Source organism: Ambystoma mexicanum, chromosome 13 (genome assembly GCF_040938575.1).
Source record: "Ambystoma mexicanum isolate Mex_15411 chromosome 13, UKY_AmexF1_1, whole genome shotgun sequence".
NCBI classification, from domain to species: Eukaryota; Metazoa; Chordata; class Amphibia; order Caudata; family Ambystomatidae; genus Ambystoma; species Ambystoma mexicanum.
In genome coordinates, this window is record NC_090938.1 from 122,216,246 (window position 1) to 122,243,576 (window position 27,331).

Here is a 27,331-nt window from a genome sequence, read left to right on the forward strand (position 1 = left end):
GAAGAAAGACCCCGGCTAACATATCCTGACTTATCATTTGTGAACACTTCTTCCTTTCTTGTGAACCCTATCCCACACCCTTTTGGAATTAGTTGTAAGGATTGGAAAAACATTTTTTCTTAGTATAGGCCTTTTTATTTGACAAGACGCCAATAGGACTGCCTTATTATTTGATGGTCACAGCTTGCTCTCCCATCTTCGATTTAGGTTCAGATTAGGCGGTTTTCCAACCCGCATATACAGTTTAACAACCTTGAACTGTGATCACTTGTGTCGGTCTTTACTGTTGCCATCATGAGTTCCTTACACAGGGAAGTAAATCTGCTTACTTTCCAATAATCCAACAGAATTGAGTACAGGAATAGGGTCTAGCCAATATACACAGCCATTCACAGTGATGGCTTTAGCAAGCCTACCAATCAGAGTAGGGCATTTAAAACAAAGATTTTGCCAGTCAACTGATCAAGTTGGCTTCAAATCCGTCAAACATCCAGTATACCTACACAGAATGTGTGTTGGCCAGCCCAGGGCCAGGAACTGGTCTAGACAAGTTCAAACTACAGAGGGGCGCACTGCTGGGCTCACAGAGCCCACATGTGCACACTAGACATATGAGGCCTGATGCATGGTTCCCGTGAACAAAGGGATCCCAAGAAGCAAAAAAGCGGAGGGCAAAATTAAAAAAAATACATTGTTTTTTCTATGCGATAAATGCGTTTAGAACCATGTTGAAGCCAAAACTAAATCACCAGCTACCAACTGCCTTCTCCCCAAAACCTATGTAGAGTGATATAATCACCATCAGGCAGAAACCGGTGCTTAAAAGCACACAAGACGCAGAGCGTTATGGGAGACTCCAGAATATATACTCAAAAAGGGTTGCAGTGGCAGGAGAACTTCTGAAGAAGTGCCTCTGAGCACACAAATAGGTCACAGATGCCAAAACATAATAGAAAGAAAAAAGTAGAATGTTTGGGGGATCCTAAAATGGGTCAGCAGACCCCCCAACAATTGAATTCTGCCCTAACAGGTGCTCTGCCACGCTTGCAAAGAGGAGGGACTAGTGAACTTACCCTGTTGCCTACTTGTGGGCTGACTCCTCTCATACCTAGAACTCAGGGGAAAGGGGGCTCTTTTTTGTAATGGGACAAAACTGAGAATAATCTTCACAACAGGTGTTCTTCAAGTATCCAAGAAGGATGGGCTAGCTAAAACCACCTTTTTTGGAACACGGATAACAGGTTACATTCTTACAAGGGGCACCTTTGTATTCTGGGCCAACTGCCTTCCTTGGCGAAAGAGTCATGGAAAAGAGGCTGTTCCTAGGAAAACTGGTCATATGTTTTGTGAAGCCACTACAGCTCCTCAGCACCACTACTTCAGACCTATTTGTTAAGTGAATAAATAATTTCGTAGCAGAGCAACAGTTACATATGATGGGTGACAAAGTACCCTGCCCTATCTTGGGGCATTCTAGTGGGGTCTCCAAGGAGGCTAGGGATGTTCCCAAGCTGGCGGCTGATGCGCGAGACGGGAAACAGAAAGGGGAAAGCCCCTTTAGCCACTAAAGTCCCAGGGCATATGGAATGTGAAACCAACATGACCATTCCAATGAGGATGTTTTGCTGCTGTTAAGAAGTGACCACTGGCTTTGAAGAAGCCATTTGAAAGACTTTTGGAGTGGGAAGGAAGAGTCAACCTAATTTGACCTTAGTAAAAGGGAAGGTGGGTGGAGTTCTGTCCATCTCCCGGAATTGTTAAGGTTTTCTCTACAAAGCCTTATTAAGAAAAAATAAAGCTTCTTCAACCCTTATACCAAACTTCTTAATTTCTGTTGAACACTATCCATGATATGAAAGCCTGCGGTACAGCCTGCACTGTGTGTGGTACTTTGTCAATTACCGGGCCACTGTTAGTTATGAGAGGTGTGAGAAATCTCAAGACGAAAGTGAACAGTTCATGTTGGTCATCTTCAATGCGGTTTCACAAAAGAAAAGTATTCATGAAAGAGCTGTCCCCGTCCCGAACTCAGCAGACAGAAACCGGTAGTGTGGCAATGCACATAGGCTTTTGAAAAAATGTGCAGAGATTTACCTCTCTCCAACTCCACAATTCCTAAAGCCAGTCACGTGTGACATGCAGACACACACAGGGGAATTCAGCAGATATGCACAGAAAAAGAACTGCAAAAGTGCATTCCTCAGTACAACTGCAGTGCTTCAAAAGGAAAATGAGAGGTGAGAAGTGCAGAGGAGGTACTGTGGGCAATGCCAGGTGTATAGGAGAGATGTGTGCCAGATAGCTCTCGCGTCACTTTGAAACAAGTAATGGTAATTACAACAGTTTGGGCTTTTATGTAGTCATGGGAAAGGCTTTTGCCAGGAACTGCTCTATTGGTACTAAGTGGCCATTAATGGAAGCAGCTACAAAATGGTGCGAGTACCTGGGCATATAACAGTGCTTGGCAAATGCTGATATAATACCTATACACAAGCCAAAACTGTTGGCTTTGCCAATGCTTGTTTTTAACAGTGCAGGAAACACATGCGGTTTTTAAATCAAGTGGCTAAAGGCAGACCTGGTTAAGATATTTGCATTACACCAATAGTCGTTTACTGCTCCAATTAAGCCATTATCTCTCAGAAGACTGCCTGGAAAAAAACAGGCACTTTGAGTGTAAAGTTTTATGTTACAGATTGATAAAGGTAGCTCCACGAGATTGCAGGAGTATGTGTTTTTGTTGGCGAGGGTCAGGAAATAGATGGGAATGGCCATAGGGATTAGCATGACCATGGGCAGTTAATGAGTGATTAAATAACCAAACATCTACATGTTCCTGGGTCCCTCCTCATATGTCATCCCCCCAGCTGTACTCCAATGCAATAATTTCAGCTTATAAAGCGCCACCAAAAGTAAAAATGAGTTTAGCACAGTTGCCAGTCCTGCCAGTAGGTGGCATTGTACTCAGATGAAGGCGGAAGTTAACATTTTTAAGAATTATCTAATATTTGCGCAGCAGCCATAAGTGCAAATACAGCACATTTACTGAGGATGAATGAATAACAATGGCCTCAGTCGTTGTCAAAGCGCTCTGTTGCTATTTTCCAGTGCAAAACTCAACAAGCACATGCTGGAATGTCACACACTGCTGCACTACAACTGGACTACAATGCACACATATTTACTCTATATGCACCCAAATACTCCAGAAGCACGAATATCGAAACATTAATTTTAATGTTTAACACCCCTTGAGACTGGAATGGCATACAGTGAAATAGTTGTTCTGTACTTTTTATAACTGACAGTACCTCTCCCATCAGCTAGACTTCAGATATGCGGCCTCCCTCCATATAGCAGATCGTCTGCAATTGAAGTCACCCTTTTTAGTGAGATCAATGCTCACATTAGAACCATAAACTGCTTCGCAACAGAATACGTTATAAAATCAATCTTCGTGAATTTCTTTCACATGTCCAACGGTGGACTACGCATAATCCTTTATTAAAACCAGGAATCACTTCATCGGAAGGCTGATTTGAGAAGGCACTCTGCGGTAGAAGAGACTGGAGCCTCGGAACAACTGTCCCTGAAAGAAGAAAGACAAGACACAGATCATTGGAGGAGGAACTTTACAAAATGTATGTATGTGCACAATGCAGGAATTAGGACAGTTTGGTACTGGTCAAGAATAATCTAGAAAAGTCTCTGAGATCACAGGGGATGCATGGGCCAGGTGCAGAACTAACTACTTACCTCTTAGTAATGCTCTTTATGAGTAATGTTTCTCCCACGGATTATTCATCTATGATATTACATCACCGCTGCCAGCTGTCTTCAGACAGTTGTTTGTCGCCAAGGGGTGCAGCACAGCTCCGGATCAGGTCCATTCAGCACCTCTAAGAGCCACCTGTGATGTCCAGGCCACAATATATGGAGCTGATGTACCACATAAACCCAGTTCTGCCCATTTCCCTTAACACTCAGCAGAACATATTAGGTGTACACGCTAATCACCAAGAGATGCAGGTTGGGAGGGCAGTGAGGCAACTGTGGGAGGAACATCCATCAGAAAGAACATTACAGAGCGGTAAGTAATTTGTTCTTCAAATGGATTCCTTCCTCCCAAAGATTCCTAGTCTATGATAGACTCCGAAAGCAGTACAAAGAGCTGGAAGAGGGAATATAGAGAAGAGACACAAATGAGACCAGAAAACTCTGAAGGACTACTTGATCGAACCAAGCATCCTGCCTTGATAAGAAGTCTAGTCAGTAATATTTGGAAAATGTGTGCAGCGATGCCAACGTGGCTGCTTGACAAATATTCACAACATGGGTCTCCCTCAGCAGGGAAGAGGTGACATCTTAATAGCTTTATCAATGAGCCTAAAGGCCATCAGGCCCACCCTTCCCAGCCAGATCGCAGCATTCCAAGATGCAGAGGATGATTCATTTAGACAGGGTCTGTTTAGTCACAGTCTTGCCAGTGAAAGCACCAGCATAACCTACAAAACGCTGGTAGTCTTTCCTGTGTCACTGGTCCGAGAGACGTAGCAGCTCAAGGCCTATACATTGACACTGTTAAGGGGTCCAGCTGATGGAATCACCTCCTCAGTCTTAAAAGGGGAATGCCTAGGAAAAAACACATGAAAATTGATCTTTTGAGAGAGATGAAAGTCTGAATCCGCCTTGGGGAGGAAGGAAGGTCTCACTCTCAACGTTACCTTTTCTTTGGAGGTTCAACAGATAATTCCTGGAGATTATTAATCTGTCTTGTGGACGTGATGGCTATCAGAAAACTTGCTTAAGGGTGAGCAACCTTAATGAATATGAATGCAGGAGTTCAAACGGCGCTCCCATGAGAAGAAGTTACATTTAAATCCCATGCCTGAACAACACACTAGCGTGGTGGAAGCGGGTTGAACAATCGCTGTAAGAATTACATAACAGTGAGGATAGCAGACAAACGTCAGGTAGGTAGCACTTCCCAGTGGCAATCTATAGGCCCATCCGGGCTAAAGAAAGTAGGAAATACAGATTCCCAGAGGTAGGACAGATGCAAGGGTCCTGTTAGGCAGAATCATATGCAGTACCATTTGGGAACACCACACACAATTAAGACTACGAGTGACAGTACAAATTAACCTTTGGTACAAGCCTGTACTACACAGTAAAGTGGTAGCGATGGCTGAGCAGCCAGACTTATCTCAAGGGTAAAGTAAGCAGTACCAATAGTTACACAAAGGACAGCAATTACTATGGTTCAAACAAACACTGACTCAAGGTTTCTGAGTAAAAGAATATACATTTATTTACACATCAGTTATAAAACATTTCACTATTATCAAGCAGTTGAAAACTCACAATATTAATACACTACACCACACCCAATAGATTCTGGACAAGTTAAGCTCAAAATGAAGTGTGAGCAAAAAGGCACTCCAGCAATTTAAAAGGGAGGGAAAGGCAAGGTTAGACAAGAGTTGAGCAGCACCAACAAGTAAGTAAGCAGGGCAATCTAGAAAAAGTAACTACAGTGAGGAAATCAAATCAAGAGGCCTAGGCCAAAGTCAATGGACCAAAGTCTTTGCAGAGGATCACACAGTTCAGAGTAGTTCGCGGTTAAGTCTTTGCCAAGAGTTCAGAACGAAGTTGGTTGGACAAAAAGTTACTTTAAAGAATAGAGAAGGACAAGCCCTCGGTTTTTCAAAAGATTTCAAACACTTTTACCGTGGTCGGACGGAACGAACGACTGGATTTGAATAGTACCTTAAATGGAGAAGAAGGCTGTAGCTGAGGCAGATGTTCCTGACTGGTCCTGCAGGCTCTCGGTTCCTAAAGCGACTGTCGGACTGACAGGAAGTAGGAAGACTGGAGGGTCCTGCAATGTCGAGGGAAGAAACCAGCAGCAGAGCAAAGCAACGAATAAAAGGTGCGTGCCTTAAAACCCAAGTAGAGTCCAATCCTCCTGGCTATCCGGTTCACTGTAGCTGCGCACAGCAAATTCGAGGAAGGAGGCCCGGCTTGCAGTTTGGCAAACATGTTGTTCCCACCAGCTAAAGGGGATAAGATTCCTTGCAGACCTTCCCTGTCGTCGAAGATGGAGATTCGGACCCGCAGCAGGGCTTCACCGGGAGGTTCAGTCGTGGTAGAGGTCCTCTTCTGTCAGCTTCTCTTTGGTTCTCTCAATCCACTGGCGACTCTGCCTTCTCAGTCCCAGAGACCTGCTTTTTATGCAGTTTTCCCCCATTCACACAGCCTGGCTGTCAATCACACAGCAGGGTGGCTGTCCCGCCGGGACAGTCACCACAGCCAATCATACCAGAGTGCGACATGGGTCTCAAAGGAGACCCTGTGCAGGAAGTCTCAAACCCCTCCTTCACATCCTGTCCCCCTCAGACATTCAGGCGCCTAAGGAGGGCTTCTGTGCAGAAGCCCCCCAAAAGTTGGTGAACAAAGGAATCAAACCTGGTTTGACACGCAGAGTAAAACACGACAATGGCTTTTACAAAAAGAAATGGCGAATAAACCCAGCCGGAACCGTATAAAAGTAAATATGGTCTAGCTGGGTTTAAGTTCGAGGCTACTAAGATAGCCTAAAACAATACTAAACTATTTAAAATAACCGTGGTAGGAAAAATAGAGTAGATACCACTGCCACCAGCCAAGGGAACGAAATAATGTTCCATGAGAAACAACCGAAAAGGGATAACTATTAACCCTCTCCAGAACTCTATGCAAGATAGGTTGTACTGGGTCTGTGATTTAAAAAGACTAATAAAGTCAATGGCAACTTTACATGTTCTGGGAGACAGTAGTCAGTCAGTCCCAGAAAATGGAGTTTAAATGGGAAGTCTGAAAAGGACAACCCTGTGTCACTGCACTGAAGGTGCTGTGTAACAAACAGTAAAAGGATGATGTCTATGGAGTAGGTGAGGCTCCACAGTCTATGAACTCAAGAAAATGTTAAACACACACGGCAAAACACATGTAAGAGTGGGAAAAAAGGCTCACGCTCTTAACAGATGAAACAAATAAATCCTAGAAATCCTGACAAGCTGCTGAGGGACTCAGTAGGTAAGGGAAATTAGCCACTCTGGAGAATTCTCTCTAACAGGTCCAGACCTCTGCCCAGACACCAAGCTGAGAATTTACGCCACCTTCAGGCCTAAATGGGTTTGGTGGCAGGCCTCGAGCTGAGAGGAGCACATCTAGGATGTCGTCAGACAAACCCAATTCTTTAAATCTCAGCAGCAGCCACGTATGATGGTTCAGGCTGCTGAGGTTCAGGTTGACCCCCCCCACCCTCTTTGATTGGGACATTAGATCCACTTTCCCCAGGGCTACCAAGGAAAATAGATAGATATGTCCAGAAGCTCCAGGCACTAAACCCACGGTGCACAGTCCGGAGCAATCAAAATCATTGTAGTCCCAAACAGTCACAGTCTTTTGAGAACAACAGGAATGACAGATTGATGGGAAAGCATAGAGCAGGTCGAAGTCCCACCACACTGTCAATGCATCTCCTAGAGCCCCTCCCCACCGAAGAAAGTGCCTCTAGCAGAACAACTTACACTTCCTCTTCACAATAGAGGTGAAGAGGTCCACTTACAGAGTCCCCAACAAGGGGAAGATCCTCTCCAGACCTTCCTGGTAGGGCTCCTACTTGTGGTAGAGCTCCCAGTTGCAGGATGGCAAAGCCTGCCTGCTGAAGGGGTCCACTATGACGTTTTCCATCCAGTCTCGATGGACTGCCCAAATTTATAGTTGCATTGCCTATTGGTAGAGAAACAAAAACCCTATAGAGCCCACTTTCTGAGATAGTTAAAGGGCTCTGTGAGGTCTGTTAGCCCAGCACACACTTGCCTCTCACTGTGTGGGTGGAGGGTGGTAACCAGAGCCACCCTGATCGTTCTTAGTTCTAGCAAATGTGTGTGTGTAGTGTGTATAGGTGTATGGGTGTAGGTGTGTGTAGGTGTGTGTGTGTGTGTAGGTGCGTGTGTGTAGGTGTGTGTGTGTAGGTGCATGGGTGCAGGTGTGTGCGTGTGTAATGTGTTTTTGTGAATCTCAGCTGGAGACCAAAGTTCGACCACCATCCGGTCTAACAGGTGACTTCTCCAGTCTTTCAAGGACAAATCAATTACCACTGTCACTTGGGGACAAGGTTGCGAGAGCAAAAATGCCATCAGAAAGTTGGCTTTTAGGGAGCACCTTACGGGATCCCCTGACACGTAGTTCGAGACTCGCAAAAGGTGTGCGATGTTGCCCTGGAACTGAGACCACTGGCAGCGAAGAAGCCCTTGAAGTAATTTTATGCGCAGTTGGATCTCTGGCACTACCAGATGAGGCCATGAGACCCAGAAGGCACAGGAAAGCTAAGCTGAAATCTGCTTCAGGGATCGCAAGTCATTAACCATATCTGGCAGATGTCTGCCACTCTATCCTTGGAAGGGAAGGCCCTGCCCGGGAGAGTGTTCAGAACAGCACTGAGAAATTGTGGGGACTGAGACGTCAAAACATGGGACTTCTTGAAGAGACTGGCTGCTGAATAAACACTGAACGGCAGGACCTTGAATTAGTAGAGGGATGATCCCACCACAAACCTTAGATACTTCCTTCCTGTGCTTGAGATGGATCCGTACATGGAAGTAGGCATACTGAAGGTCCAGTTCAGCAGACCGGGGGCCTGAAATTACTGAGCCAGAATGACCCTCTTGAACTTATCCTTCCACAGGTACAGGTTTAAGCGCCTGAGACCCAGAATGGGACGCATGCCTCCTTTGGCACCAGAAAGTACAGAGAATACCAACCCTTGCCTAATTCTGAACAGGTACCATCTCTATGACATCCTTAACCAGAAGTGGACGGACCTCCTCCAACAGGAATGGGTCCGTGGGCAAAGAGAGATTGATAGGAGGATGGTCTGGAGCACATTATCCCATAACACTGAACTAGGTCATGCAATGCTCAAGCGTCAGGCGTGGTACAATGGGATTCCTCAGTGAACAGGGATTACCGCACACCCTGTCCCCCACTAAAATGCTTGGAGTCTTCTTCACAGGGGATTCGTCCCTGGGGCTACGGAGGGCACTGCTGAGGTGTTGATCCCCCTCTCTGACCTCTGCAGCTTCTTCGCTTGTGGGGGAGGAAGAACTGCATAACTGCTGCTTTCCCGAGGGCGACTGAACCCTGCCACAGTGGGCATAAGAGTTAAAAGTTTGAAGCCCTCTTCCTCTTTTTGTGGGAGCTGAGGGCTGTTGGACAGCCCAATCCTGGGACTTTCCCCTGGCTTTGGATGACTGGAACTACTGAAGGGAGTCATCAGCCTTGGCCCCAAAGGGGCTGTGCACAGCAAAGGACATGCACAGGAGCTTCGCCCGAATGTCTGGAACAAACCCAGACGACCTCATCCAGAGTGCCAGCTAATGATCATCCAAGTGGCCCTGGCACCTGCTACAGAGTCAGTTGCAACAAGGCCAGACTGTAAGATTTGGCATGCTGCCTCTGTGCCATCCTGCACTATGGTGCTGAAGTGCTCTCTCATATCTCCCACCAGGAGATTCTTTGTCACCTCGACACCACAGTCCAGCGCCGAAAATAAAATGTGACCAATTCGCAAGATGCATTAATTGAACTCAAGACTAGACTGCCCAAACCAAACACTTTACACCCCAAGCGTCTACATTCGTATTCTCACTGCAAGGGGGCAAGGAGGAGAAGGAGGTCGTCATAAGGCTGGCTGTCCTGGCTTGATGCACCAACCTGTAAGAGGAGGCATGGGTGGAAAGAAAAGCAGGATCAGAGGGTTCCGGCGGTGTTTCTTGGCCAGGTCTCGGTTCACGGCAGTGACTGAGGCCGACAACTCCCAGGCTTGTAAAACTGGAGCTTCTATTTCTGGGTTGAAAGGTAGTGTGGGCTCTCTTTGAGGGCCCTCATCCAAAATGTCAGTTAATTCGAACTGTACGTTTGGTCTGGCCTGTGCCCACAAATTAAGTATGTCTACCACCTTGGTCACCATCTTCTGAAGAGAAGGATTAGGCTTCCCCAGAGGTCTGGAGAGGTGTCTAGGCCGCTGGCTTCTTGTAAATCTAAGGCTAGGTCGATCAGATCCTCCCACTCGCCGCAATATTCCTCATGGAAATCTCTCAGCACTCTGGAGAAATGTGGTTCTAGCCCAAATAGGATAGAATGGCCCTCCTCGTGAAAGACTTCTGGCATCATTGACCTCAATTTGCCAATAGGATGGGGGCATATTCCAGAGGGGCTTCAGCCGCACAGAGGCGAGGAGAGCCGAAGTAGGGAGCTCAATGCCCTAAGGCGGAGTAGCAAGGTGCCGGGCTGGGTCAGAAACCTTTGGCATTGGGACCAAACCTGTAGGAGTCTGGTTGTGGCTTCTCAAGGGTTCCATCCTGGCTCCTTCCAGCGCGGTGGGCCCTTGAGATGCTGCCAGCACCGAGGCCAAAACCATCAGGCCTTAGCAGAAGTTGAGCATCTTTAGCCAAAACCTTACCTATTCATCAGGGTTGGAGGATTGGATGGGAAATTATACCAGTGGGGCAGAGTCCTCTGAGGGGTACCTGGAGTAATGACGCCACTTCTTTGCTGGGGAAAGGTGCCTTGAAGAACCACTTAGGTAGTGGAACCTCCTGCTGTGTTTCTTATTCTTGTCTTTACACGTCAGGGATCAGACTTCCTCTCTCCTCTACTCCACAAACAACAGATTTGAAGGAGTCCATTTGTCACCTTTGTGGTAAAAGGCAAAGAGATTTGTGCATGCTGCCTTAAGGCCTCCAGCTGCACAGATTGGCACGACTCACAATCCTGCAGGACATGTTCCTCCTCAAGCAGTATTAACAGATCTTCGTGGGGTAATAGAGAGAGAATCTGTGCAGTTTTTGAAGGAGATGAACTACTGGTTGTAGGCATGATGCAATAGAAAGAGCTAGGATTTAGCAGTAATCCCGCAGCATAAAGAGTGTACAGAAAAAAGGAACTGAAATCATGAGGCATGATGTCGTCATATATACTGGCCCCGAAGTCAGATGCATCGTGTAGAGGTACTAAACAGAGCGGACAAAGAGTTCCGCTGCACACCCAGGTTGCAAAAAAGTTTCCAAAGACAGCGACAGAATATCATAGATGAGGAATCTGTTGGTGGAAGAAATCCATTAGAACACCCTGCACTGTGAACATGGCAAAGGGTAATCCCAAAGCCATTTTTACTTATTTCAATGCTGTGGAAAGCCACAATTAGAAACTGCCTACAACCTTTTGTTAGTGGGCAAGAAGAGAAAATTACTGAAGTGTTATACAAAAGGGGCGGCACAGGCGTTGATGAGTGGATGCAAACTTCCATATAAACAAAATTAAACAGAAAGGGTCCCATTCGCATAGCAGTTTTATTAATTTGCGTGCATGTTTGTGTTAGGAGGGCTGTCCTCTCATCTCTGTTCAAGTTGTGAGAAAAACTGACTCACAAGTAGGAAAAATGTCATAACCAACTCCACCTGACTGCCCTAGTAAATGTGGTGTCGCAGGCCAGGCAAGACACATTAGAACTTTCAATGACATTCAACAAGGGGTTGTCTACAGTGACACAATATGTTAATTATAATATGACGATATATACTACTGTGTAGGTATAACTGCAATTCAGGTTATGGGGAAAAAACATATAATAGAGTTTTTCAGTGTCTTTTTTTCTTGACTCCACCAGTTTGGTTCACTGATAGTTGAGACAAACTGGAGCCTCCAGGTAGCCAGGTTTATCAGTTTAGGGTCATGGATTTTCCAAAACCAATTTCATTCTAACTACAATAGAGGTTTTCCATAGAGGTCAATGTTAGCGGTACAAAGACAATAGGTCTGTCCTCATAAAGAAATCAACTGTGAGCTGTCATAACTTAACAAATAGTTTAAAAAGTTAAAGTTCACCAACCATGATGGAGACAAGGTGACCCAAAGCTGCAGTATGGTGCAGTTGTTAAGTAAGAGACGTTCCAGGTCCAGTTACTAGGTCATTTTGTGACAACCCTCTTCTCTGTTACAGGACTCTGGTTATCTGCTGCTTCCAGATTTTGTGTTATTACATGCAGGGTCAAGCAGCAAGGTGCCAACTGGGAGCAGAGGGCCCAGAAGCTTGTAATCCTACAGTGCATGCCAAGCAAATCAAGAGGAGGGAGCGCTCACTTCACGGTTCTCCTTTGGTCCTAAAAAAATTAGAATCTGCATATCCCAGCAGTGCTTTAACATATGCCACAGAAGAGCGTCTACATGTTTGGTATGGAATCGTCTTTTCCGCTAGTCTGGGACTTAACTCTGTAACTGACAGTTTAGTTGCAGATTGACATATCTGAACTATTGATAACTGAGTGCAAACTCAGCTTCCGATCACAACAATGCATCAATTCAAATATTAAGCACCCATCCAATCTTAGAGGGCTGCCACATTTAAAGCTTCACAGCCAAACCCACAGGATGTGGATTTAGCATTGATTCCCGAATACTCTACTTGAACACTAAACAAATCTATTCTTGGTCACTCCCACCTCAGCCTTTCCCAGCAGGTAGTTACTATGACCACATATGGCCACATTGGTACGCGTACCGTTTGTCATAGAGGAAACCAAGATTAGCAGTGGAAGTCCTTTAGAGTTTCTAATGAAAGAGCACCAACAAGGGACTCTGGGCTTCATTTCGAGTTTGCCAGTAATTCCACTGAATTACCGCCAAAATTGGTTGCAGTTGTCTCGCTTGGGCCAGTGGGTTTACCATGGGATTACCAGTGGTGTTAAGGTGGTGCTTGTCCCCATTTTTGCAATCTATAGGTCTCCATGGGTTTTTGGGCGGAATTACTGCTCGAGATAATTCCACCGATTTTTGGCTTTATAGTGGAGGATTTACCTCCAGCATGATGCCAGAGGTAAATCCTCCACTCATCCACTTAAAGATCAGAAATCGGAATTTGGCGTTGTGGTATACATAGTGGTAATTCTTAATGTCTCTCAGGGAGTACAAAAAACAGAGATATCCCCTAGCAGGACCTTAGGTTAATGTCAGACTCCAGAGCCCCTAGAACTGATGGCCTTGCACACGCTGTGTTGTGCCATTACGGCTTCACCTGCTAACACATACGTGTCTAGTCTTTCCCAAGATGGCCGCCAGCATCTTGTGCATCAGTGTTCTGAAGGGATAAATGCTTCCTGATGATCTGGAGATTTGCGTCTCAACAAAAGTTAATTCTTGCCCATCAACGCTCCCTAATTCTGTTTTCCTTCTTCCTTCCACGTTCAACTCTTCCTCTGCTCTGCCTTCTAACCCTCTTCCTGTCTTACGTTGCTTACCCGCTGCTTCCATTCTTCTGATTCTGATTCCATTGTCTGCTACTCTCAGATTCAGTCCACTCCTGAAGTCTGATTCTCTCGCCTTCCTGGATTTCATCTCAGAGTGATCATTCAACCTCAAGGGAAACCACCATAAAGGTTTTGGGGAGTGGGGAGGGTTTACCCCTTTTTCCCTCATTGAGCCTGGAGGCTGGATCTTTCCCTGCTCTCCTGTTGTCTTGGGTTAATACGGACCACTTGGTTCACTTATCAACCGCCTGATCACTCTGCTTATACATACGGTAAGTGAGTTCAAACGCTCACAGTTCGAGATGCAGAAACAAGAAAAAATCAAAACATTTAAAAATGTCTTGGTTACAAGAACTGATGAACACGGTCCAGTCACTGCCTCACAAAGTCCAATCCTTGAAGGCTGAAAACACCACCCAGCAGCAATTAATGACAGCATGTGAGACGTTAGGGGTTGAATCCCCGACCGCTTCGGTGAACATGGAGAAATTCGATGGACACCCAAAGAAATTGACTGAATTTATAAACACATGCTTAGTATACTTTTTGTTTCTACCATTATCCTTTTCTTCTGACCGGGTAAAGATTGGATTTATGGTCTCTAACCTAACCAAGAATGCTTTGGCCTAGGCTACCACTCTGGTTACATTGGATAGTTCTGCCATGAGGGATTACCCTACCTTCTTCGCTCACTCAAGGAAATGTTTGACCGCCCTGAATTAACGTACACAGCACAAGAAACAATATTGGACATCGACTAGGGGTCAGGTGATTTGTTGTCTTATATCATCTGTTTCAAACAAGTCACCACAGAGACCGGGTGGCCCGAATCTGTACAATTTGTCTTGTTTTGACGTGGTTTACACAAGGATTTGAAGGATGAACTGGCAAGAGTACCCCGTCCTTCCTCCTTTTCCGAATTGATAATATTGGTCATGCAGCTTTACTTCCGTATGCTGGAACGTAAGAATGAAAAGAAGAAAGGCTGCTATTCTTCCAGACCTACCACAGTGTCAGAGCCTAGATCTACAATACCAAAACCTATGCAACTGGGCGTCACTCAGAGATCTCTACTGTTGAAGAACGTAAAAGATGTAGAGACATGGGTCTGTGCATTTACTGTGGTGCAGATGATCATCTATTAAAGGACTGCCCCATGGTTCCACCTAAGCGTTCCTGTCCAAAGTAGGGACATTTGAACGGGAGGTAATCAGAGCAAGTCCCAGCCAGGACAATATATTCATCCACCGATTCCAGCACATACTTAGTTTTCATATGGGTCTCTTTGGCTATCAATGAACATATCGTGGAGACAACCACACTTATTCATTGCGGAGCCACTGGATATTTCATGGATACTGAGTGGGCACAAAGGAATAACATCCCTTGGGAATTGAAAAATGAAGCACAGTCAGTGGGAGGAATAGATAGACAACCTCTAAACTCTGGACAGATTACATCTTGCACCTTACCCATTTCTCTACAGACCTCAAATCAGGAAATCATTGTGTTTGACCAAATCAAGGCTGCACACTACCCTTTGGTGTTGGGCATGCCATGGATCCAAGCTCATAACCAGATAATCAACTGGACAGGTCGTGTAGTACACCTCTCCTCAACTTTTTGTAAGGAACATTGTTTTCATTCCACTGTATTAGTCAGGCCTGCCTAAACAAGTCAAGCACCCACTTTGGTAACTCCCAATGGAAACTTAAAGTTGCTACCAAAAGAATATCATGAGTACCTTGACATCTTCAAAGAACAACCAGTGAAGGGACTACCACCCCATCGGGAATATGACTGCACCATCGATCTAATAGCTGGATCCATAGTCCCTTTTGGTCGCATGTTCGTACTCTCAGAAGCAGAAAAGAAATCCCTCCTGGAGTATCTTCGTGTCCATCTGCAAAACAGCCTTATCACCCGTTCTAAGGCACCAGGCAAGGCTTCGTTGTTCTTTGTGCCTAAAAAAGACTGAAAGGAACTCTGTTCCTTCCTTGACTACAGGGGTCTTAACAGAATTACCATAAAGGACAAATATCCCCTCCCGCTTATTCATGACGTACTGCAAGCGCTTCAAGAGGCGGTTATCTTCAATAAACTAGACCTCAGAGGGGCCTATCATTTACTACGGATAAGGAAAGGCATCGAATGGAAGACCGCCTTCCTTACCCCCATTCAGCCATTTCGAGTACAAGGTTATTCCTTTTGATTTAACCCATGCGCCCGCTGTTTTTCTATGGTTTGAAGACCACATCTTTTCAGACCTTCTTTTTCATAGCATGATAATTTACCTAGATGACATTCTGATCTATTCTCGGAACCTTTGGGATCATGCTTATGAAAAAGAAGTGTTGGCCAGATTACGTGAACATCATCTTCTGGTGAAACCAGATAAGTGTCTATTTGGAGTCCCAAGCATACCTTATCTTGAATTTATATTATCCAGTAAAAGCATCCACATGGATCCACGTAAAATCCATGCCATCCAGTTGCTCGACACTACCTGGGTGAAAGACATCCAAAAATGTCTTGGTATTTCCAACCTTTACAGGAAATGTATACACAACTATGCTATATCGTATTACCTATTTACATTTTTCTGGTCTTCTGCATCGTATACAGCCTTTGCGCGTTTTAAAAAACTGCTTTTTCCTCGGCTTTCATACTTTGTCAACCGGACCCCTCCAAGCTTTACATCGTAGAGGCCGATGCCTCCAATAACGCACTTGGAGCTTTGCTACTGCAGAAACAGTCAGACAATGAAGAACATCCCTTGGCATTACTGTCCCATACTTTTTCTTGCCATGATAAGGGCTACACAGTCCTGGAAAAGGAACTTCTCACTTTAAAGGCAGCATTTACTGAATGGAGGCATCTTCTGTTAGGTGCCCGACACCCAGTGGAAATCAGGACTGACCACAAGAACCTGCGCTGCTTACAGAACCTAGAGTGCAGAAACAGCTCGCTGGCCCACTGCGCCTATTTCTTTGCTCAGTATGGTTTTTTCATCACTTACATACCAGGATCTTCAAATCATGTGGCTGACACCTTATCTAGAAGAAACACCAGTATAGGTACCAACCAACGACCCCCAGAGAAGGATCTGCGAACCAAGGTGTTCTTGTTTCATGTCCACACTCATGCAAAGGATCCTGGAAGGTACGTCTCTCTTTTTAAAAACAACCCTCACGCTAGTCTGGAACCTGAAGTGTCTCTTAAGGAAGGAGTGCTATGTAAGAGTATTCGTACCTGATCCTGTTCTGCGACAACAAATCCTTTCTTTATATCATGACAGCAGGCCTGCAGGACACCGTGGTGTCTTACCTACAATTCACTTAATAGGAAGATCTTTCTGGTGGCATACAATGAAAAAAGATGTGAAACAATACGTGGCAACTTGTTCCACTTGTACGCAGAACAAAATACCCACTCGGGCTGTGGTTGGCAAACTACAACAACCCCATCTACCTTCTCGTCCATGGGAGACTATCGCTACAGACTTTGTTGTCGACTTGCCACCAGCGCAAGGTTGTACTGCCATAATGGGGACTGTGGAGGCTTTCAGTAGGCAAGCCCACTTCAGCCCCCTACCCAAGCTTCCTTCTGCATCATTTCCAATAGAGGATCGCACTATACCTCTAGGTTTTGGTATCTTCTTTATCTCAGCCTTGGCACTAAAGGATCCCTTTCCTCTGGATATCATCCACAAATTAATGGACTTACAGAAAGAACAAATCAAACAATGGAGCAATATCTGCAGTGTGTTTCCAGCTCGACACAAGAAGACTGGGTTTCCTTACTTCTCACCGCAGAATTTGCCTACAACAATTCATATCACTCCTCGATCAAAACCATGCCTTTTTATTGTGCCTATGGATTTCATTCTTCTGCGTTTCTGCTCCATCTGTGGATCTCCACATCTCAAACATCTGTTAAGGACAGCAGTGAGCTTTGTAACATCTCCAGCACACCCATGAGCAAATCAAGCTATATGCCGACAAGCATCGTTCTCAACAACCCACATATCAGACAGGAGATATGGTATGGCTGTCCCCGAAACATCAGCCCAAGAGATGATCTCCATCTAAATGTTTTTCTCTTTTGTATTTTGGGTTTTTCGTATTACACAGGTCATCAAACCAGTCACAGTTAAGCTAGCCGTGCCTATGTCCTGGAAGATAATTCATCCTGTTTTTTACTCTTCCCTATTGAAACCATACCTACCTGCGTCCACTCCAAAACTGAAGACTATACCACCACACCCTTGCTTAGGGATGGTACACCAGAATACATTGTTTGTTGTATCTGAGATTCCCGGTATTTCAGGGGACGGTTACAATAACTGGTTGATTGGGCAGGGTATGACATTTCTCGAGCCTGCTTCCAATGTCTATGCCGCTGCGCTGCTACGGCGCATTTACCGTTTGCATCCCTGGAAGCTTGGTCCAATAGTTCCAAGGAAGGGGCATGATGTCAGACTCTGAAGCCCCTGGAACTAGTGGCATTGTGCACGCGTTTTAAAAAACTGCTTTTTCCTCGGCTTTCATACTTTGTCAACCGGACCCCTCCAAGCTTTACATCGTAGAGGCCGATGCCTCCAATAACGCACTTGGAGCTTTGCTACTGCAGAAACAGTCAGACAATGAAGAACATCCCTTGGCATTACTGTCCCATACTTTTTCTTGCCATGATAAGGGCTACACAGTCCTGGAAAAGGAACTTCTCGCTTTAAAGGCAGCATTTACTGAATGGAGGCATCTTCTGTTAGGTGCCCGACACCCAGTGGAAATCAGGACTGACCACAAGAACCTGCGCTGCTTACAGAACCTAGAGTGCAGAAACAGCTCGCTGGCCCACTGCGCCTATTTCTTTGCTCAGTATGGTTTTTTCATCACTTACATACCAGGATCTTCAAATCATGTGGCTGACACCTTATCTAGAAGAAACACCAGTATAGGTACCAACCAACGACCCCCAGAGAAGGATCTGCGAACCAAGGTGTTCTTGTTTCATGTCCACACTCATGCAAAGGATCCTGGAAGGTACGTCTCTCTTTTTAAAAACAACCCTCACGCTAGTCTGGAACCTGAAGTGTCTCTTAAGGAAGGAGTGCTATGTAAGAGTATTCGTACCTGATCCTGTTCTGCGACAACAAATCCTTTCTTTATATCATGACAGCAGGCCTGCAGGACACCGTGGTGTCTTACCTACAATTCACTTAATAGGAAGATCTTTCTGGTGGCATACAATGAAAAAAGATGTGAAACAATACGTGGCAACTTGTTCCACTTGTACGCAGAACAAAATACCCACTCGGGCTGTGGTTGGCAAACTACAACAACCCCATCTACCTTCTCGTCCATGGGAGACTATCGCTACAGACTTTGTTGTCGACTTGCCACCAGCGCAAGGTTGTACTGCCATAATGGGGACTGTGGAGGCTTTCAGTAGGCAAGCCCACTTCAGCCCCCTACCCAAGCTTCCTTCTGCATCATTTCCAATAGAGGATCGCACTATACCTCTAGGTTTTGGTATCTTCTTTATCTCAGCCTTGGCACTAAAGGATCCCTTTCCTCTGGATATCATCCACAAATTAATGGACTTACAGAAAGAACAAATCAAACAATGGAGCAATATCTGCAGTGTGTTTCCAGCTCGACACAAGAAGACTGGGTTTCCTTACTTCTCACCGCAGAATTTGCCTACAACAATTCATATCACTCCTCGATCAAAACCATGCCTTTTTATTGTGCCTATGGATTTCATTCTTCTGCGTTTCTGCTCCATCTGTGGATCTCCACATCTCAAACATCTGTTAAGGACAGCAGTGAGCTTTGTAACATCTCCAGCACACCCATGAGCAAATCAAGCTATATGCCGACAAGCATCGTTCTCAACAACCCACATATCAGACAGGAGATATGGTATGGCTGTCCCCGAAACATCAGCCCAAGAGATGATCTCCATCTAAATGTTTTTCTCTTTTGTATTTTGGGTTTTTCGTATTACACAGGTCATCAAACCAGTCACAGTTAAGCTAGCCGTGCCTATGTCCTGGAAGATAATTCATCCTGTTTTTTACTCTTCCCTATTGAAACCATACCTACCTGCGTCCACTCCAAAACTGAAGACTATACCACCACACCCTTGCTTAGGGATGGTACACCAGAATACATTGTTTGTTGTATCTGAGATTCCCGGTATTTCAGGGGACGGTTACAATAACTGGTTGATTGGGCAGGGTATGACATTTCTCGAGCCTGCTTCCAATGTCTATGCCGCTGCGCTGCTACGGCGCATTTACCGTTTGCATCCCTGGAAGCTTGGTCCAATAGTTCCAAGGAAGGGGCATGATGTCAGACTCTGAAGCCCCTGGAACTAGTGGCATTGTGCACGCCGCATTGTGCCGTTACGGCTTCACCTGCTAACACATACGTGGTCTAGTCTTTCCCAAGATGGCCGCCGGCATCCTGTGCATTAGCGTTCTGAAGGGATAAACGCTTCCTGATGGTCCAGAGCTTCGCGTCTCAAAGGTTAATTGTTGCCTATCGACGCTCCCCAATTCTGTTTTCCTTCTTCCTTCCACGTGCAACTCTTCTTCCGCTCTGCCTTCTAACCCCCTTCGTACCTTACATTGCTTACCCGTTGCTTCCATTCTCTGTTGCTACCAGATACTTCCATTCTCTGCTGCTTACCCATTGTTTCCCTTCTATGCTACTCTCTGATCCAGTGCTCTCCTGAAATTTGCTTCTCTCGCCTTCCTAGGAGTCATCTCGGAGTGATCCTTCAACCTCAAGGAAAACCACCATGAGGGTTTTTTTCAGGGTTTTTAACCTCCTTTTCCGTTATTGTGCCTGGTGGACAGATCTTTCCCTGCTCTCCCGTTGTCTCGGGACGATCAGGAGAAGGACACACTCAACCGGGTGATCAGTCTCCTTATACAGACGGGGAGTTCAAACCCTAACAGTTAGGACTCACTAGGGAATCAAGATTGGTAAACAGATTCAGGAAAAGCCAAAATGCCAGGCTGCTCACACAGAAGATACTGTGTAGGAAGTTTTGCTGTACGGCATGCAGATACTGTAAGCAACTGGCAAAATGTAAACAGATGCATATGCATAATAGAATACAAAGTAAGATGGTTTGCTTCCAGTATGCAAATTTGTGTTTAGTGGTCTTGTCCTTGCATTTCTGAGGGCATTCAGTAGTCAAAAGGGATAGAGCTCCCAAATGTGAGTATATGTCTACACTTTCATCTGCTCCTGTTAAGGACCGGAGGAAAATGACATACCCTTTAAAGCAGACCTTAACCTCTGCACAGGTTGGTGTTGGGAACTAAGGAATAGCTCGTTTTGCCCCCTGCGATATTCCCACTTAGCTATTAATTGGTGACACGTTGGTGATACGTTTTACATTGTTGCACTGCCTGCAAGGCCCTCCCAAAATAAGCAGGTCATATTTGTGGAATTGGACATTAATGCATCTCACACAGACGACAATTCCTAGTTGAATGTGTTGATTGGTGTGTGAAAGGGAAGATTATTTTTATGCATTTTCATTGTTATGAGGCTGAGGTTTCTGACATTTTCTTTAAAATTTTGTTTATAGAATTACATGGTAGAAAAGTTGATCCCTAGCTCCTGAAGAAGAGATTGTTATCTCGAAACGCAAAGAGCTCATTTTATTAATTGGTATTTGTAATTAATTGTTTTCATAATGAGGTTCCACGAAAAATAAGTATGCACTTACGAATGCATGAATTGATTGTTCTATCTACAACACTAGTAAATAAAACATTGAATGACTTTTTCACATATTATGTATCATATGACCATGTATGCCTCCACTCTCTGCCCTTTACAACTAAACCAGAAAAGAACCGCAAGAGTTGTTATTGGCCTCAAGCCCTGGGATTTTATCTCTCCAGCTCTGAAATCCCTTCATTGCCTCCCAGTGGATGGAAGGATTACATTTAAAGCCCTCTGCATTGTCCACAAGGCTTTCTGGGGGCCTGGGTCCAAAATACCTTCAACTATCCTTCCGTAAATACCTCGCCTCTCTAGGCCGTCGCTCCTCTACTTCTAACTCCCTTAGGGTCAGTCGTTTTTCAAAGAAACGAGCTGGGGGCAGATCTCTGTCTTCGGCTGAGGCCTCCCTTTGGAACAGCCTCCCAACCATCTTGAAACTTGAGGAGAACCATCTCCAGTTCCGGAAGCACCTCAAGACCTTCCTCTTAGCTTCTGCCTTTGTCCCTCTTCTCAACTGCTGGTCTGTTTTCTCTCTCGACATCATGCACCTGGCCACCCTCTGCCTCCCCGCTGCACTGCCTCCGAGCCACCCCTTGCACTGGGATCTGTATCTGTACCCATACAGTCCCCCGTTTTTCTTCTGCACTTATCAGATATACCCCATCTGACTAATCATGCACTTGCCACTTGTTGGCTGCACTATCACTTTTCAATGCCTGTATTTATTTATTTATTGCACTTATTTATTCTGTTCTCTCCTCTGTTCGGCACTTTCCACTTCTCTCCCTTCCACGCACTTTCCCCCTTTTCCATGCACTTGCGCGTTCTTAATGTCTCCCTTGTTCCCCTCCCTTTGCTTGGTTGCGCTCTGAAACACTTGTGTATGAGCGCGATATAAATAAAATATCATATCATGTCATGTCATCAGGGTTAGGGCAAGGCCTCTAAGGCTTTCTTGGCAAGCTCTTCTTCCAGGATAGATCTATAGAAGGCAACTGTGGCCACAGTTAGTGAGATTTTAACCCCACTTAGAATGTATTTCCACCATGAGTCTGTCGTTATTGTCCTGATTTCTGCCAGAAAGTGACCAAAAAAGCATGTCTTTGCACTGAGAAGTGGGAGCAAGATGTGAAAAGATGCATAAATGTTTCTTTCCTATCCTTCTCAGTACAGAATCGGCATGAAGGACTCTTTGGGCGGGAAGGTTCTCAGACTGAGATAATTTCCCCAGTTTGAAAGATTAAAACGGATCCTCATGAAAGATCCCGGGACCCCTGGATCAGGTCATTTGATTAGGTATGGATGAGGAAATCCCCTTTTCCTCGTTTCTGACGCCAGCTCTTTGTGAAGGCTTAGCTGGGATACTTCTTCACTGGTCGTTATCCAATCGTTAGATCTTAATTTCATTTTAACTGGTGCTGGGGGGATGAACAGGTCATCTATTTGACTTTCCAAGGACTCTGTTAAAGTGATGCAGTCCTTTTCCCAGAAAGTAATTAAAGGATTGGACCTCATTAGAGGTTCCTGTTGAATCACTTTAATCATAGTGGCTGTGGGGACTGTCAAGCATTTCACGTAAAGAGTTCATTATTTCCATTGCACAGTCATGAGAAGCGAATTTAGGGCTAGCTCTTTCCTTATCAACTGGATGGGGGTTGATTGGGGCAGTCCTAGCACTTCTTTCCAGAATCAGCCTTCCATACAGGCCACCATTTTGACGGCAGGTTGAGTAGGACTTCAGAACTGTAAGCGTTGGAATAACCATCGATCTGGAAAATTCAATGATCAGCGTCAGGGAGAATTTACAGTATTTTCTTTTCGGATCAACACTTGACTCGTCAAGGTTCTCACATTTAAGGCTAGTGATTCCACTGCTTCAGATTCCACCCTGAGTCAAGACATCATTATTCCCAGGTATCTGAATGTGGGGACCTTTATTATCTCTTCTTTATTCAGGCACATTTGAATTTTTTTTTGGTACCTTCCCGGCTCTTTGGTAGGGTCAATATTTTTGTTTTTTCTATGTTGATCTCTAGATAATTCCTCACTGCGTATTCCTGCAGACCCTCTAAGCTGGCGTTGGAGGCCAATTTCTGTGCAGTCCTTGAAGAACAAGATTGTCAGCGTAGAGTATATGGGTTATGATTGTAGTTTCCAGCTTAGGCGGTAAACAGCGTAGTGAAGCCATGTGCTTGCCAAGATCTGAAATATAAAAGTTGTAAATGGCTGGAGCTAAGGCACATCCCTGCTTTACTCCTCTATAAGTTTGGATTTCTTCACTTAGTTGGCCAGCTGTTGTAAGACGCACCCTGATGGAGGCATTCGAATAGAGGCTTTGATTTGTTCAAGTAAGTCTTCCGGACAGTTTTTCACTCTCAGTTTATGCCAAAGACATTTTCTATTAAGGCTGTCAAAGGCCTTGGTAAAGTCCACAAACGACAGGTGTATTTTGTTGTTAAATTACAAGATTTTAGCTTTCAGCCTGTAGATGATAAACGCTGGAGGGGCCGTGTCTAGGCCCTTTACAAATCCTGTAAGAAAATTGTCCTGGAGAGCATTAAGTTCTAGCCATCGAATCATTATTTTCAGCAGTACAGAAGCGTATGATGTCCCCATGACGTCAAGGAGGACTATGGGGCGGTAGTTAGTTGGTTCTGCTCGTGTTCCATTTTTAAATATCAGAATTATATGAGCGGTCTTCCAAGACCTCAGAGTCTGTATTTTCTTCAGGATTTCTTGGAGTACTGTGTCCAACAGCCTGGCCCAATGTTCCGGTTGTTTTTCATCATTTGATTGGAAATCCCGTCCATGCTCGGGGCTCTTGAAGGGTTGAGTTTTTTTGTCATTACTATTAAATCCTCTAAATCGTAAGATAGAGTCCATTCTTCTGGAGCTTGGGGATCCTGCTTGGTGTCCTGATTAGGATGCTCAAAGACCTTTGAATAGAATTCTGCCCAAGCAGCTTCTTTTACTCCCGTAGCTTGGAGACAGTGTTGTGTTTGAGACGGTGCTCTTAGGAGCGCCCACATTTGAGCTGTAGATTTTTCTTTGCAGCCAGCATGATTTTGGCGTCCTTTTGTAAAAGGGTATATCTATGATTTTTACACCAGGCTCTATAAGGTGACTTAATTTGTTTCATTTGGGGCCCCTGGGACATAGTTGGGAGAGCCCTTATAGATCGTATTGCTTTCCTCATCTCCTTGCGTTTCTGTGCTAGGGTGGAATCATGGGTGTGCTGGTGTGTGGGCTTGTGAGGAACCTGCCCTTGCTTCTTCTTTGTCCTATAAAAGGCAAGCAAGTTTATGTAATCCACCATCACTTTCAAGTTGCCATTTGTGGAATTTCCTATGGCTTTAGCTAGGATCATGTTGGTTGTAGGTGACAAAGGATCGAATGCCTTTTTTTCGACACCAAAAGTGCCGGAAAAAAAGTTCTGAATGCTTTTTTTTAGTTTTTTTATGTGGGGTTCCCCCTAACCCCCTGTGTTCTTTTTTTAAAAAAACTTGTTTATGCATACTAAACAAAAAAATATATAAATAAAAAAGCATTTGAATTTTTTTTTTCTGTCTGTTTGGTTTAAAAAAAAAAAGGGCATTCGATCCTTTTTTTTCCCGAAACTATGACTGGACACCATCATGTTTACGTGATCGACTTTTTTTTGCTTTCAAGCTCAAGCGATTTCCTTTGCTACTTACTTCTGCTGAGGTCGTTAGTTTTGCATGGGTATGGGAGAAGAGGGCTGTCCAGGTTAGTTTCAACCAGTTGTGGTCGTTTTTTTCTGTTGGTATAACTTCTAAGACTTATTAGCAAAGTCATTTCTCGGGAAACAAAGATGTAGTCAATAATCGAGGACAAGCCTCCCCTTTTCCATGTTACGTGGTAGTGGTTATCTTGTTCGAAATAACCGTTGGTCACATGCAGATCATGTCTTTTCACAAATTTGTGCCAAAGCCGAGTTTTTCCCTTCAGAGCGTTTGGGTTTGATCTTTATTCCTGTTTGCTGGGGAGTGTGTGTAAGAGGGCATTTTGGAGTCACCACATATAAGAGTCAAGGAATTTTCATATGCAAGGCGCACGTCCATAGCTTCAGTAATCTTTTCCAGCATGGCTGTCGGTTCTATGTCCGAGTCACTCCAATAGATAATTAACTATGGATAAATGGCTCTGCACGGGTAGGACTTTGCTATCAAAGTTGACATCTTTTCTTAGAATTGTATGTTGTCGATATGGGGATGGATTGTCATGTTCTACGATCTCATATCCTGCCTTTACATTAAAAGTCAGAAGCCCCGCCCTAGGCCTTCCAGTTAAACCTCTGAGGGCTGGGTTAACCAGGACTGTAAAAACATCAAGGGTTGGTTCCTCTCGGAGCCAGGTCTCCTGCAGGCAAACTAAGTCCACATCGTTGCAAGGTAAAGAGTTTCGTTGAGTTAGATGGGAGAACCCTCTTGTGTTCCACAAGACAAGGGTTCGATCCTTGGTGACATTGGTTTTGTCAGTTCTTAGCCAAATCCTCTTTTTGACTGCTAGGGATCCAGGGAGCAATGCCCAGGGATCCACCGAGTCTATAGTTCTCAGAGTCACTATTTTACTCTGAGAAGTTAAGGACAGATCCATTATTGCTTCAATAGAAATGCAAGGGGAAGAAGAGGGGAAAGTGCAAGGGAAGTGCGAACATGGCACCATGGCTCTGGGTAGGTGGCAGGGGGACTGTAGGGGTTATTTACATCCCCTAAGTGCGCGGTAGGCCAGGAGGCAGTGCAAATGAAGACTGGTCATGGTGGAGCCTGGTACCCAGTGACACTCTGAGGGAACCAAGCAACCAGTAGGCACAGCAGACAGATAAGGGAGCAAGAGAGAAGGCAGAGGAGAAAATGAGGGTCTTGAGCTGCTTCCGGAACTTTAGATGGTCCGGCTCAAGTCTGAGAGGGGCAGGTAGACCGTTCCAGAGGAAGGCACCTGCTGAGGAGACAGATCTACTCCCCCTCTCTATGCCTGGAGAAGTGTCTGACCCTCAGAGAGTAGGAGGTAGCTGAGCAAAGGGCTCTAGAAGGAAGGTATTTCAGAAGAAAAAGTTGGATCTAGTGCGGGCCCTGGCTCCAGAAAGCATTGTGGACGATGCAGAGGGTCTTGAACTTGATCCTTGCAGCCACCGGGAGCCAGAAGAGAGATTTCAGGGCTGGAGCGATATGGTCCCTGGGCTTGAGTCCAAGGGTAAGTCTTGCAGTCCTGTTCTGGATTAGTTGCAGGGTGGCGAAGAGTAGAGGAAGGCAGATTGAGAAAGAGGCTGTTGCAGTAGTCTAGCCTGGAGAGAACCAGGGCTCTGGAGACAGTGAGCTTCTGGGGGAAAGTGAGAAAAGGGAGAATACCTCTGAAGAGGTGCAGCTGAAAGTGGGCCTTTTTGGCAAAGAACATGATGTGATGAGAGAAGGAGAGAGTGGCAGAGTGGCAGTCTGTGCCTCTATACTGGTGACCAGTCTGTTTTTCGTGCCTATTACTGGAGGTGGAGTCTATCCCTTAAATCCCTTTGAGCACCACAGAGAGGCGCAGAGTGGCTGCAGAGTGCCAGTCTGTGCAGACTGAGTGGCCTCATTTGCAGAAATGTTTACTTTTACTGGATCGGAGTGGCGATAGTTTTGGGGCACTAAAGACATAGGGCCTCATTACACGTTGTCCCGTAAAAATCGGAATTTTACGGCATGGCACTATTAGCGTAACCGCCCTCTCAAGAGGCTGCTAAAAGCGTCCCATTACGAGTTTGCAGACACGAGCATAGCGCCATGCCGTAAAAGTCTGTACCGCCATGCCGCAAAAGTCCCCAAAATGCCCCTTACCGGCTTCGACCAAAGTGCTGATAGCACCTCCGCCCCCACGCTACATGCAAATAGCGGTCCCCGCTATTAGTGGTCACCTTAAAAAAGCGGAACCGGAAATAGCGTCATTGCACAGGAACGGGAAAGAGCACGGCGGCCATCTTTAAAAACACAATCCATTGCCACCCTCTGCATCCAGGACCTCTTTCCGGAGAACTCCGACAAGAAATCATCCAGGAAAGCCCGAAGATGCCCAAGGCGCTAATAAAATCTTCAGATCGTCAGTGCAAAGAAAAATTCTCAAATGAGGAGCTGATCATGTTGTCCGGGACACTTGCAGCTAATGCTGAAGTTGTTTTCGCCAATGATATGCGGCGGGAGGCCATCAATAAGAAAAAGGCCGTCTGGGCCGAAG

General features: G+C 45.3%; 1 protein-coding gene across 2 annotated transcripts in view; it reads right to left on the bottom strand.

Moving 5' to 3' along the window:
- Positions 1-3,218: 3,218 nt before the first annotated feature.
- MTCH1 (mitochondrial carrier 1) overlaps positions 3,219-27,331 on the bottom strand; it is a 1,187,755-nt gene continuing 1,163,642 nt past the window's right edge. Inside the window, exon 12 of one of the 2 annotated variants that reach the window (XM_069633419.1) lies at positions 3,219-3,589. In XM_069633419.1, the coding sequence (XP_069489520.1) occupies positions 3,518-3,589 (72 nt within the window). In that variant the 3' untranslated portion in view covers positions 3,219-3,517. The remainder of the gene's footprint in view (positions 3,590-27,331) is intronic. The other variant, XM_069633420.1, reaches the window with a different exon arrangement.